The sequence below is a fragment of the Stegostoma tigrinum genome, chromosome 31 (assembly GCF_030684315.1).
Source record: "Stegostoma tigrinum isolate sSteTig4 chromosome 31, sSteTig4.hap1, whole genome shotgun sequence".
NCBI lineage: Eukaryota > Metazoa > Chordata > Chondrichthyes > Orectolobiformes > Stegostomatidae > Stegostoma > Stegostoma tigrinum.
In genome coordinates this window covers 36,654,729-36,669,944 of record NC_081384.1, presented here as the reverse complement: position 1 = coordinate 36,669,944, position 15,216 = coordinate 36,654,729, and the positions used below count along the sequence as shown (strand labels likewise).

The 15,216-nt window shown below is 40.4% G+C and overlaps 1 protein-coding gene across 18 annotated transcripts in view; it reads right to left on the bottom strand.

Annotated features, from left to right (window-relative positions):
- Positions 1-15,216, bottom strand: part of tanc2a (tetratricopeptide repeat, ankyrin repeat and coiled-coil containing 2a) — a 778,741-nt gene that overhangs the window by 165,573 nt on the left and 597,952 nt on the right. For all 18 annotated transcript variants that reach the window (XM_059638827.1, XM_059638832.1, XM_059638830.1 and 15 more), the window contains one exon: positions 12,651-12,932. In XM_059638827.1, the coding sequence (XP_059494810.1) occupies positions 12,651-12,932 (282 nt within the window). The remainder of the gene's footprint in view (positions 1-12,650; positions 12,933-15,216) is intronic.

The window sequence follows — 15,216 nt, the reverse complement described above, 5'->3', positions numbered from 1 at the left end:
CTCACATTTTATTATCCCAGAACAATATTTGTTGTCTTTCAACAGAAGAACTCTAGCTGTTTTAATATTGATGAGTCAGTAATTGTGCAGTTATCTACTAATATAGTCAAGTTTAACCTTATGATGAAGGAAAGTCATGGATGAAGCAGCTGAAGATGGCAGTTGAACCTGGGACACTACCTGAGGAATTCATGGACTAAGATGATTGATCTTCAAAAACAGCCATCATCCTTTATTCTAGGTCTGACTCGAACTGGCAGAGAGTTTCCACCTGGGTTCTCATTGACTCAAGTTTTGCTAGGACTCTTTGATACGAAACAAGGTCAAATGCTGCCTTGTTGTCAAGGAGAGTCACTGTCACTTCACTTCTGGAATGTCGCTCTTTTGTATATGTCGCCTTGGACCAAGCAGTGACATCAGACACCGAGTGGCCCTGATAAAACCCAAACTGAGTATCGGTTAGCAGGTTATTTCCTTTGAAATTAAGCTTGATAGCACCAACGATGACCTCTCCTATTGCTTTTCTGATGATAATGAATGCACTAATAGGGAAGTAACTGGATGATTTAAATTTATTCTGCATCTTGTGCACATGATTTACTTGGGGAAATGATGCACATTATCAGGTAGATGCCAGCACTGTAGCTGTACTGTGTACTGGAACAAATTGATTAACTGAGCTTTCGTACAAAATAGCAATTACATTTTAATATTTTTACATTGTGCAGAATTTACCCAGGTCATAAATAAGTGACTCGAATCTGAAAATCATATGTGACTTTGCGGTAAATTACTCGCCCAAGGAAACACAGTGCTTATTTTTCAAAAGTCAAATTAGCTACCTTTTAAGCAAGATTTGTCCACTCTTTCAATTGTCACTGCTAGTCTTCAAATCCACCCCATAATATAAACATGGTAAATGTTAAACCTAGAAAATTTTATCATGTTGCAAAAAAAATGCTGCCTTTGTTACCATTTCTACTGGAAAAAAAAGTTACCATTCAATGCTGCTAAAGCATTGCACTTTTAATTAATGGATGCGGATACAGCAGTTAGTGCTGTATGTCCATTCTGTGATGAGAAAGAGTGTTTCAGAGGACAAGGGGTTTAAAAAAACTTTTGACATTTACAGCTAATCTGCATTCTTCCAGCGCTGATTGTGACTAGAATACTGCAAATTATACTAACAAGCCAATAACAACCTTGTTATATCTTTATTTGCTGTAGCAAAATTCTCATACCTGTAATTTAAGCTTTACAGTAATGCTGATTTTGAGATTCTCTGGGTATATTGATCTGCTGCCAAATAATTTGCACTGTCAGTCAGTTAGTGCTGGTCAGCAGGCCTGAATAATCTCATAACCTCTTTATAATCAGCTATACTGTATCAAAGTACCATGCAAAACTGCTGACAAATTCCAGATATCATCAGCAGCAGCTGTTATTCATTTTTTTAAAGTTAGCATTCTTACTGGGATTGTAAATTACTTTTTAACCCTTTGAATGCTAATCATTCTTTCAATTTTCAGGCCAATTAGAGGGTAAACTTTTTCACATCTGGAATTACTTTCATTACATTTTGAATATTAGGCACAAGGAGCAAAATGAATAAACACGGTAAGTGCTTCACTGACAACTCAAGGAGTTTGATTGCTGACCTGAATTCAGGCTCCATATTTACAAGTTGAAACTCAGTTCTATTTCACTTTGTCACTGTTGTCAGAATTTTTCTTCAACATCCAATCCTGGATGAGCTGAAATATCCTCCCATTTAACAATGGGAAAACTCAATCCATATCAAAAACTATACCCTTTACCACTGATTTCATCCTCCTCCCTTCCCTAGTTTAACCAGATTGTTTGTCATTTGACTCTAAACCAAGGTTCCAATTGCACAATAATTGGCTTTTAGTGTAGTCTTGCTTGTCTCTACCCCATCTCTGCTTACATTTGGTTAAGACAAACTATTCCAATGTATTCATTACTAACCTCCTATTTTCAACCCTTCATAAATTTTTGATAATCTAAAACTCTGTTCATGTCATAGGTTCCACTAACTCATCATCTCTGCGCTCTCTGACCTATGTTGTTTTCCTGTTCCCCAATGATTCCAAATAAAAATTCTCATCATTGCATTCAAATCTCTCATGACCTCCATTTCTAAACTCTCCCAGCCCTTACTGGTCCTAATTTCTCCAACTTTGACCTTGTTTATTCTTCAATTTCTTTGCCTCATATTGGTGGTCTACTTTCAGTGTCTCAACATAAACTCTAGTACTCCCTGCCTGAACTTCCTTACCCCTCAACTACTCGTCTACTTTACGACTGAACACACTGCTCAATTATTGGGCAATAAAGCAAACAACAGGAGGTGGAGACTCCACAACTTACTCCATTCTCAACTATCGGTAAACCCAGAACATCAATGCAAAAGTTAAGGCTGAACTATTTACATCTACCTTTAGTCCAAGGTGCCAAGTGGAATGATCTCTGCTTCCTTTTGAGGTCCTAGCATCATAGATATCAGTCTATTCAATTTGATTCGCTCTGCATGATATCGAGAAAGAGCTGACGACATTGGATATTGCAAAGGCTAGGGGCCCTGACAATATTCTAACAATAGTACTGAAGACCTGCCTTTCACTGTCAGGCTCAGGACGAGGAGGCAGGATACAAGACTAGCTGAGCTTGAATGGGAATCAAACTCGAATTTGTTAACCACATAGCCAAGCAAGTTGGTATAAATCTACCAGCCTTTAAAAGACTGTTATGTAACAAACTTCATTCAAAATTTATAGACGCAGCCTGAGCACATAAAACATGGACCTCAGTAAGGCGTTTGACAAGGTTCTGCCTAGTACACTGGTTAACAGGGTTAGATTACACGAAATACAGGGAGAACCAGCCTTCTGGATACATAACTGACTCAAAGGTAGGAAACAAACGATGGCGGTGGATGGCTGCTTTTCGGACTCGAGGCCTGTGACCAGCAGTGTGCCATAAGCGTCACTGTTGGGTCTACTGCTTTTTATCATTTATCTAAATGATTTGGATGTGAACATAGGAGGTATGGTTAGTATGTTTGTACATGACACCAAAATTGGTCCTGGAGTGAACAGCCAAGGTGGTTATTGCAGATTACAACAGGACTTTGATCAGATGGGCTGAGAACTGGCAGGTGGAATTTAATTTTGATAGATGTGAGATGCTGCATTTTGGTAAGGAAAATCAGGGCAGGGCTTAGACATTTAATGGTAAGGTCCTGGAGAGTGTTGTCAAATAAACCCACATTGGAGTGCAGGGTCGAAGTTGCTTAAGAGTGAAGCTGCAGGTACAGGATAGTGAAGGCTGCATTTGGTATGGGTGCATTTAATGCCAGTGCATTGAGTATTGGAGTTGGAAGATCACATTGTAACTGTATACTGTGTTCAATTCTGGTCTCCTTGTTACAGGAAAAATGTTGTGAAACTTGAAAGGGTTCAGAAAAGATTTACAAGGATATTGCCAAGGTTGGAGGATTTGCGATGCAAGGAGAGGCCGAATAGGCTGGCGCTTTTTTCCCCTGGAGTGTCGGAGGGTGTGGAGCGACCTTATAGAAGTTTATAAAATCGTAAGGGGCATGGATAGGATGAACAGCCAAGATCTTTTCCCCAGGGCAAGGGAGTGCAAAACTAGAGGGCATGGAATTAAGGTGAGCGGGGTGGATTTAAAAGGGACCAAAGGGCAACATTTTTCACACAGAAGGTGCATATATGGAACGAGCTGGCAGAGAAAGTGGAGGAGGCTGGTGCAATTACAACATTTAAAAGGCATGTAAATTGGTATATGAATAACAAGGGTTTAGAGGGATATGGGCCAAATGCAAGCATATGGGATTTGATTAATTAGGATATCTGGTCAGCATGGACAAGTTGGACCAAAGGGTCTGTTTCCATGCTCTACATCTCTACCACTCTAAATAAGTCTGAGACATATATTGACATGTTAATTCAATATCATCTTGAAATGTTACAGATGACCAATGTTAGATTTAATTTCTATTTTTAGAATTTATCAAATTTTAATCCTATTAGAACGACCTATATCAAATGATAGATATGGACACTTTGCCTCAAATCTTGCATAAAAATGACATGTAAAATTCAGAATATAACTGCACCAAAGGTAATTCCTTATGTGTCACAGGATTCAGACTCTGCACACCAGAGAGTCTGCAAGATAAAAAAAATGTTGACATCTGCTCTTGAACCAAGTATTGATTTCCAGAGGCTCCTAATTACATTTAAAGGTTGCTATTGATAGAATATTTAAACCTCTCATGTTTTATTGAACATACATCTGTTTCATTTGTTTCTTCATTCTGGAAATGTCACAGAATGTCTAATGACTGTGCAAACAAATGGAATAACGATGCTGCCCTGATAAAACAAATTCAATAATGTTTGCAAATACTGCATTCACGTTAAAGTTGCATCACGATATTTGTTCAGACAAAGTTGCTTTGTTTTTATCCATCCAGAATGTTAAACCCATAATCTTCCCATAGAGCATCGAGGTACTTATGAAGGGAGTCCATGTCTGGCCTCAACAACTCTCTTTGCAAACATGGTCTATTTGCAGGTAAATTTAACTCCTTAAGGCTTCTGTCCCAAACCTGGCTTTAAAAAACCCAAACATGTGCTCTGATGCCCTAATACATGTTTGAACACGAGTTTTGGCAGATGTTCTGTATTTTGTCAAGAACTTGCAACCTTCCTGCTTAAGCATTCCATTGAGGTCAGAGATCACTGTCTACAGTTCTTTCCTCTGATATTGGAGATTAGTTTCTTGCTTCAGCTTTGCACTGCCTGTTGGCAGCACTTGAGGTGTAACTGAACTTGGACATTGCACAGTTTTGGCACGATCTTTGAGGGATGCGACATACTGATTTGGTTAATGCTACTTAGAATTCTATCTTTTTTCACTATTCAGTCTCAGGCTGCTTAGACATTGCAAATTACAAGTAAACTAGCATTATCAAACCATTTTCAGCTTCTATTTCACCCAACGAATACATTTTTTAATTCCAATGGAAACATCATCCTGCATTTGTAAATATTGAACTTTTTCAGTCGTGAGAAACATGCAAACTGTGTTGCTATGCTCTCGTTGTCAGACATGCCCATGATTCCACAATTATCCTAATTTGCTGCTACTTATGATTCTAATGCCTTGAATTGAGGCTGTAATTAAAAGTCAAAGCCCCAGAGGATTATAGGATCACTCTCTCATTGTAGTCGGGGGCCTGGTTGAGATTTAACTTGAGGGCCGCCATACCTCAGGTGAGGGATGAGTCCTTCGTAGTAAGCTCAGCTCTACACTTTGTTGTCTGAGAAACAAAGCCAAACTGTTAGTGTCAGCTGTCCAGCCAACTGAGTTAGCTGAACCCCAAAGAGGCTCAAATACTACATCATGTACAAACACTATCAACAGGAAGGGTCTTATCTAATGGTCCTATTTGCATCCCTTTCTCTGGTTACTTGAATCTCCCTGTTCTCTTTTCTATTTAGACTGGGGGGGTTTGATAGGGACTGGACAGGCTGGGACCTTTTACACTGCAGATAGGAGGTTGATGGGAGACCATATAGAGGTTTCCATGGGAGTCTTTCACTTCAAAATTTGTCAAAGGAAGACCATAAGATGTGGGAGCAGAAATGGGTCTTGACCGCGTCTCCCGCATTTCCCGCGACACATCCCTCACACCCCGCCCCCGCCACAACCGCCCCAAGAGGATCCCCCTCGTTCTCACACACCACCCGACAAACCTCCGGATACAACGCATTATCCTCCGACACTTCCGCCATTTACAATCCGACCCCACCACCCAAGACATTTTTCCATCCCCACCCCTGTCTGCTTTCCGGAGAGACCACTCTCTCCGTGACTCCCTTGTTCGCTCCACACTGCCCTCCAACCCCACCACACCCGGCACCTTCCCCTGCAACCGCAGGAAATGCTACACTTGTCCCCACACCTCCTCCCTCACCCCCATCCCAGGCCCCAAGATGACATTCCACATTAAGCAGAGGTTCACCTGCACATCTGCCAATGTGGTATACTGCATCCACTGTACCCGGTGCGGCTTTCTCTACATTGGGGAAACCAAGCGGAGGCTTGGGGACCGCTTTGCAGAACACCTCCGCTCAGTTCGCAACAAACAACTGCACCTCCCAGTCGCAAACCATTTCCACTCCCCCTCCCATTCTCTTGATGACATGTCCATCATGGGCCTCCTGCACTGCCACAATGATGCCACCCGAAGGTTGCAGGAACAGCAACTCATATTCCGCCTGGGAACCCTGCAGCCATATGGTATCAATGTGGACTTCACCAGTTTCAAAATCTCCCCTTCCCCCACTGCATCCCTAAACCAGCCCAGTTCATCCCCTCCCCCCACTGCACCACACAACCAGCCCAGCTCTTCCCCCCCACCCACTGCATCCCAAAACCAGTCCAACCTGTCTCTGCCTCCCTAACCGGTTCTTCCTCTCACCCATCCCTTCCTCCCACCCCAAGCCGCACCCCCAGCTACCTACTAATCTCATCCCACCTCCTTGACCTGTCCGTCTTCCCTGGACTGACCTATCCCCTCCCTACCTCCCCACCTACACCCTCTCCACCTATCTTCTTTGCTCTCCATCTTCGGTCCGCCTCCCCCTCTCTCCCTATTTATTCCAGTTCCCTCCCCCCATCCCCCTCTCTGATGAAGGGTCTAGGCCCGAAACGTCAGCTTTTGTGCTCCTGAGATGCTGCTTGGCCTGCTGTGTTCATCCAGCCTCACATTTTATTATCTTGGAATCTCCAGCATCTGCAGTTCCCATTATCTCTCATAGGGGATACTTACCATTTTTAGCCAAGACATAGCGTTTAAGAGCAGGGAGGTAATGCAGGATGTATATAAAATGTTGGTTAGGCCACAACTAGTGTACAGTTCACAGTTCTGGAATCCACGTGGTCGCAGGGATGTGACTGCACTGGTGCAGAGGAGATTGACAAAGATGTTGCCTGGGTTGGAGAATTTTACTTACGATGAATGACTGGATAGACTGGGATTTTTTCCCTTGGATCAGAGGAGACTGAGGGGGTCATGATTGAGATGTAAAAAATTATGAAAGGTGTAGACAGGGTAGAAGGGAAGAAACTCTTCTCCTTGATGGAGGGATCAATGACTGAGGGCAAAGGTTTAAGGTAAAGAGTAGGAGGTTTAAAGTGGATGTGAGGGAAAATGTCACCCACTAGGTGATGAGAATCTGCAATCAATGTGTGGAGGTGGTAAAGCAAAAACCCTCATAATATTCAAGCTGTACTTAGACGAGCATTTGTGATACTAAGGCATACAAGGCTATGGGCCAACACTGAAGATGTGGAATTAAAATTGGATTAAAATAGTTAGCTGCTTGTTTTTGACTGGTATAGCCTCAGTGCACCAAAGGGCCTTGTTCTGTGCTGTAGATTTCTATCATTTTTTGTTACAAATCAGTTTGGAATTTCACCTCAAAAATAGGTCGTTTAGATAAGATTAGCATTTCTAAACCAATCATGATGTGGAATTATTTTCGCGTAAGGATTCTTCCATTTTGCATCAGGTCAAAACTTGCAATAGATTTCAAACAACTCAATTCAACTTGTTGCTAGAAATTGTCAAAATCTTTTTAAGAAATCACTCTTGGGATGCAAGTTAAGGCAAAAAGGTCAGCCGTTATTGCCCATCCCTACATGGAGATAGTAGGAACTGCAGATGCTGGAGAATCTGAGGTGACAAAGTATAGAGCTGGATGAACGCAGCAGGCCAAGTAGCATCAGAGGTGCAGGAAAGCTGACGTTTCAGGCCTAAACACTTCTTCAGAAAAAAAATTTTTCTGAAGAAGGGTCTAGGCTCGAAATGTCAGCTTTCCTGCACCTCTGATACTGCTTGGTCTGCTGTGTTCATCCAGCTCTACACCTTATTATCCTACATGGAGGTGAACTGTTTTTTGAACCACCATTACCCATGAGTGCAGGAACTATATACGGTTGCTTTCAAGCTGCTAGAACCTCTTAAATGGTTATCGACTGCCTCAAAAAAGCCTTCACTGCTTTGTAAGTCTCTTAGGTAAATCTGAGATCCATTTGACTCATCCCCAAATGATCTATTGCTTTTCAACTTCCCAGTCTATCCACAAAGTCTCAACTTCTATTGATAAAATGCGGAACAAAAGATTTGTCCACAAGTAAAAGATCATGAAAGTGTAGGAAAGTGATGGTTGATACTGGCTCAGTGATAGAAAGAAAGGGAAATTGGAGAGGTTGTGAAGTTGGAGAGAAAATCAATAATCATTAAGTAGCCATTTTAGCATTTTATGCATGCACACATTGATCTTCATTCCAATTACCGAACATTTTATCTTTTACTAGTTACTTTCTGGCTGTCGCATGTTTAGAAAACTATTTCAGTTCTGTTTTGTAAGCAATTCTACATCTCTGTTTCATATTCCTTGACATCCTTGTTGTGTGTTATGGGCTGCTGCCAAAACCAATGGCAAATTCTCACTACAGTTTTGTAAACACGCTTTCTTAATCTCAATTTTAACATGAAGCAACAGTGGTACACTTACAATAGTTTTATGTTTCTGATCTTAGTTGAATGAAACATGCACTTTTCAAACCTGTCCCACAATGCTTTTGACAGATATCTATCTACTCTCCATATTCATTCTAGTAAGATTGTTTTTCATACTCAAGGATACTCTGAAGTTTGCTTCATGTAGCTTGTAGGTTATCAGTTGAAGGTGTTAAGAGAGACTCACTATTTCAGTCAAATATCGAGACAAATTAAGTTATAAACTTTCTGGAAAAAATAGAAAATCACCAGGGGGTTAAAACTGCAACTAATCAACCTAGAGATCCAAACAGTCTGGTCAAAACTGTCAAAATTAATTTTTCTGATACATAGCAACATAAAATAGTTGTGTAACTTAATGACCAGGTCAGTGATCTGACTCCCAAACATACTGAAGCTCAGAGGTCTAAAATCACCTCTGAGATTCTGGGATTCTGAATGTCACAGTGGGATTACAGAGCTGCACATCAAGGTCTGCCTTGAATATACCGAACAACTTCTGCACAAAGGGTGGTAGATATTTGGAACTGTGTTCCACAAACTGCAGTCGATACTCGATCAGTGGTAAATTTTAAATCTGGGATAGATACATTTTTGTTAGCAAACCTATTAAGGGATGTGGGCCAACGGCAGATCGTGAAGATGGTTATCTAAGATTCAAAGGGGTCTTGATAAATTGAGCCAATGCCCGAGGGTTGTCAGATGGAGTTTAATGTCGATAAACATGTGATGTTGCATTTTCGTAAGATGAACAAACTCAGGATTTGCACGGCTCTGGGGCATGTCGTTGAACAGAGACTCAAAGGGCTCACATGTATAGAGTCTTTAAAGTTGTATCACAGGTAGGCAGGTGGTTAAGGCAGAGTTTGGCACGCTAGTCTCCATTGTTCAGGCCACTGAGTACAGGAGTTGGGATGTCACGGTGTAGTTGTGTAGGACATTGGTTCAGTCACTTTTGGAGTACTGAGTCCAGTTGTGGTCACCCTGCTATTGGAAGGATATTATTAAATTGGACAGGGTACAGAAAAGGCTTACAAGGATGTAACCAGGGCTGTCAGGTTTAAGTTTGAGGAGAGGCTGGACAAGCTGGGACTTTTTTTGACTGGAGTGTTGGACATTGACAGGGATACCTTGTGAAGGCTTGTAAAATTACGAAGGGCATTGATAGTTAAAAGCAAGAGCCATTTCCCTTGGGTAGGGGATTTCAAAATTAGAGGGCATAATTTTAAGGTGAGAGGAGAAAGATTTAAAAGGGATTGGAGGGTCAACCTTTTCTCACAGAGGGTGGCTCATCTGTGGAATGAACAGCCACACAAAGTGGTAGATGCAGTTACAACACCTAAAAAACATTTGAAACAGGAACATGATTAGGAAAGGGATAGAGGAATAAGGGCCAAACACATGCAGATGGGACTAGCTTAGTTTGGGAAACCTGGTCAGTATGGAGGAATTGGACCAAAGAGTCTGTTCCTGCGCAGTATGACTCTATGATTTCATAACTGAGAATCCAAACTCCTTGGGACAGAGAGTTTTCTGCATCATTAACACAAGTGTTTCACAAAAAAGATATTCTTAGCCCTCTTGTTTCATGTTTACATCCAGCCCCTTATTGGCATCATCCAAAATCATAGTTAGTCTGCATAGTATGATGATGACATGCAGCTCTACCTCAGTATATCTCACCGATCTGCTCTACTAGGCTAAACTTTCAGCCTGCTTAGCCAACATCAAATATTGGAAAATTACAATTTTTTTTCTGATTAAATTTGGGCAAAACTGAAGCAATTGACAACAGTCCCTACTTCAAACTCTGTTCCCTATCTCCTAACTCCAAGCTCACTCTCTGGAAATTGTCTGAGACTATGTCCACCTGTTACAACCTTGGCATTTCTCTTGAACCCAAAATGTGCTTCTGCTACTGTTTCCATCGCCAAGATCATGCATTCCACCTCTTGACCATTTTACAGATTCATACCGACTCTCATTGTCTGTTGCTGAAATGTTCGGTTATGTTTTCATTACTTTGAGACTTGATTATTTCAAGGTTCTCCTTGCTGGTCTCTTACATTCTACCCACAAGCTTGAGGTCATCCAAAAACTCTGCTATTCGTGTCTTAATTCACTCCACAGCCATTATGACTATCACTGCAGTGATTAATGACCTATATTGACACCAAGTCAAGTAATGTCTTAAATGTAAAATTCTCTTACTAGCCTTCAAGCACTTCAATGGCTTTGCCTCTTATCTCTCATCTCTAACCTCACATCACTGAGAAATTGGTGCTTTTAAAATTCTGGCATTTTCTGCATCTTAATTTTGATTCATCCACAATTGATAGTCCTGCCTTCAGTTGCACAGGCCTCAAGCTACAGAATACCTGAGCAAAACCTCCATTTCTCCCTCAGTTTTCTCTCTGCTCCTTAAAGCTTACCTCATAGGTTTTGTCAATGATCTTGAGATCCATTCTCCCCCTTTGTGGCTCTGTCTGATACTTTGTTTTATAATATTTCTGCATGAAATCTGCAGACATTTTATTACAGTAAATGTACTATACAAATAAAAATTGTTCTCTCTCTTCAGGTAGTTTTTACATATATGTAGGAAAATTTGTTCATCTCAGAGAAAGTGATGTTACATCCAAAACAACAACCTTTTCAGTTTACCTGACCTTCTCCTTGACAGGGAACTCAGATCAAAAATTTCAACAACAGGTGAAGCTAGCTGTCTTATGCTACTACTTTGCAGCATTTTGTCTCCAGAAGAAATAAATCATTACCAAGGAGCTAGATAATGATTCCCCTCTTCTGGACTAGACAAATGAGATCAGGACGAAATTTATCTGCTAAGCCTAAGCTTGGTAAATACTGTGATTCAATTTCTCTGCCAACAGAACTGGGGAAGTTAAGGTGACTGAGTCTACTCAATCACTGGCAGCACTAACAGTAAGCAGGTAGGTAATTGAGACTTGATCTAAGAACATCTATGCCAGATGTTTTCTTGTTTTTAAATAGTTGCTTTTCATGAATATAATATTTCATTTTTCTAAAACAGAACAATGTCTGGAGGTGACCTTCATTCTTGAGCTCTAAATATTCTGCTAGGTTCAGATCAAACTGTACAGAAATCTTAACTCAACTGTATTTTACATGTATTTAACTACAATAATGAGGAAAAGGTATTAAATTACACCTCTTATCCTAAACAGGAGCTCCATCTAGTTAATGCTAATTAATAATATTTATCATTTTTGAAATATATTAAATAGACAGGAATTAAAATCCAAATATACAGTCCTGAAGACATTTTGCTCAACTGGTGTTCAATGATGAGGATTAAACTATATTTAAATAAGAACTCAAAATAATTACAGTAGACACAGCTTCTACATGATCATTGACTCATAGAAAGAAGCACGTGCCTTTTTGGTATAGTCCCAGACTAAGGGAATTAGTCTGGGACTGAGTTTCTAAATCAGATTTCCTTCATTGTTTGGCACATTCTGCCAATAGCATGACTGCTTAGGATACTCTTCTACAGCTCTGCAGCACAACACACAGCATGCCACGTTACAGAAATCCCACGCCTTGCAGATCTTTAATTGCAAAGTGCTCTCTCACTTCAGCTTTTTACTGGATCAACGCATACTCTTCCAAGACCAGGAAGGCTTCACATCACAATTCAGCAATTGGCTGAGTTGTGTGCACGAAAGTTCTTCTGTTAAATATCAGTTTATTTCAAAATATCAGTATAAATCAACTATATAGTAGAGTCAAAATCTTCCAATAAACATGCAGGACGACCATCATCCTTCCAAACCTAATTAATCCTTCAGTTGTGCATGAACAAACTCTTTTATAAACATAATAAAGACAAGTCACAGCTGAAAGAGAAAACTTGGAAGTAAAGAAAATAGAAAAGTGAAGATGAGACAAAAATATAGATAGATTGCTGAGCAGGCTCTTGCATACACAAGCATTAAAATGACACAAACATTTATGAATAAGTACATACGCTTTGGTGATGCATGTGGACTGTCAGACGCAATCTGTCTCATTCGAGAACCATGACAACTGAGTGCAACCAGTCTTGAGATGATGGCTGTTTTCCCAAATCCAATATTGGCTATAATCACTACCCCTCTGTTCACACTGGGATTACCACATTTTAACTGTGTATCTATTTCATGGAAGAGCCAGTCCCGACCAATGAACACTGAATCAGTGGTGATGCTGGGTACTTCAAACAGAAGTGGCTTCAAGGAGATATCTGGAGGTCTGTATGGTGCAAAACGTACTGTGGGAATAATAAAATAGCCCATAGTTAAACCAGTTTCAATAATTCAATCACAACAAAACAATAGCAAATTATTTTCAACGAAAAGCTGTCTAGAGACTTGGCAGTGTCAAAATCAGAAGTAGTAGTAAATATAAAGGATTTTGCTTGATCACTTTAAGGAAACACCCTCATTCAGTCTGCAAGCCTGACCTCAAGTTACTGGCTGCCTGCCAATTCAAGTCTCTCATAACTCCCAATTTGACTTTCTGTCCTTGGCTTTGTACACTCTTCCAGTGATGCTCAATGGAATTTATGAAGCAGCACCTGATCGTTCATTTAGGCACTTTACAACCATCCAGCCTCATAATTAAGTTCAACAAATTCATGCAATATACACTGTTTGGTTTTTTTAGCATTAGATAACAATAGTTCTTTTGGTGCCATTTATGTCTCCTCCAGACTCATCTTTTCTGACTTATTTCCAATCTATTTTGCCTTGCATCATCATCCTATCTGGTCATATAATCCTTCTACCTTTCACTTATTTGCTCTCTGTTTCCCTCATGTCTTCTCCAGCCTCGGGTGCTTAAACACTGGCATCTGTAATTTTATCCATCTTTGGTGCAAGGACATTGATCTGAAATGTCTTTCAAGATACTGCTTTACATGTTCTTTACTTCAAGCATTCTGTTCTTATTTCAGATTTTCATCTATATTTTGCATTTAAGATAATTTTTCCTTCGTTCAAAACTACTATATTTTCAATATTACCTTGCACCAGTACAATTAAGAGAAATAGCAAGAAAGCCTTTAAATCATTTGAAACCTTTATCAGGGATACATGCAATAGCTCCAAAATTACCTTGCTGCAAACTCCATTAACAAACTTTGCTTTACAACCTGTAGGAAGTCTCAATATTGTATGCACCCAAGCTCAAACTTTTTGCCAAACCCAATTGGAATTATTTCAATTAGAGTCTGCAGACCCAAAATTGAAAAAATCTCACTTTCAAAAACTTGATGTCTTCCAAATTCCAAAATGAAGATTCCTTAAATGCATATCCTATACTCCCAAAGACATCACAAAAGTTCCTGAAAATTTGGCATGTTTTTGAGATTCAAATTCATATCAGAACATGCAACTTCCTTGCCTCACATTCTACACCATTCCACTGGCAATTGATCAATATATTCAACTAATATAAAGTCCGAGTAAAGATTTTCTCTTCAAATAACTCTAATCAGAAAATGTTATTCAAGGTTTTTTTTGTATTTTGACTAATACTCTCCAACCCAGGTAACATCCTTTCCTGAAGAAGGGTCCAGACCTGAAATGTCAGCTTTCCTACTCCACTGATGCTGCTTGGCCTGCTGTGTTCATCCAGCTCCACACCTTGTTATCCTGGTAAACCTCTTGTGCACCTTCTCCAAAGCCTCCACATTCTTCCTATGCGTGGCAACTAGAGCTGCACAGTGTATCCTAAATGTGGCCTAACCAAAGTCTTATACATAGTTGTATCATGACTTGCCAACTTTTATCCTCAATGTCCTGATGGATGAAGGCAAGTATGCCATTCGCCTTCTTTACCACGTTGCCACTTGCAGACCTATGGGCTTGCACCCCAAAATTCCTCTGCGTATCAATGTTCCCAAGGGTCCAGCCATTTATAGTGTACTTTCCTCTTGCATTTGGCCTCCCAAAATGCATCACCTCACACTTGTCTAGATTAAGTGCCATCTGCCATTTCTCCACCCAAGTTTCCAGCTAGTATAGACTCAAAGACAGGCGAGGGGAATAAAGAGGTTGAGTAAGTGCAGGAGTTAAGTTGCAGAAGGCTAAGAAGGCATTACATTGATCTACAGGATTAACTTCATCTGCTATAAATGACAATGAAAACCTGGGCTGATATTTTGGCAAATGGCAGCATGACTTTAATCCTGGCTGCTTCAGTACTGGCTGACTTCCACTTCCACCTTGTGCATTGAAGTTAAGCCATCCTACCTTCAAGGGATAAGAATCCTACTTGTTAGCACAGCCAGAATGGAGGTGAGATCATCAATGTTGGGATTAATTCTAATTGCTACTTCCCACCTCACAAATGAAACTCTAACCTTTGTCTTTATCACTGGCAGGGATATTGTTTATGTTTGAGCACAGCTCTTTGGACACAAGGTACCCTCTGATTAACTCGGTGGCTCTTTATATAAGAGTGTTGACTGCAAGTTTTGCAGTTCATTCAAGCACAGGGGCAACACAACCAAGGTCAATCTTGTTCATGCAGATAGCCCACAACTAACTATC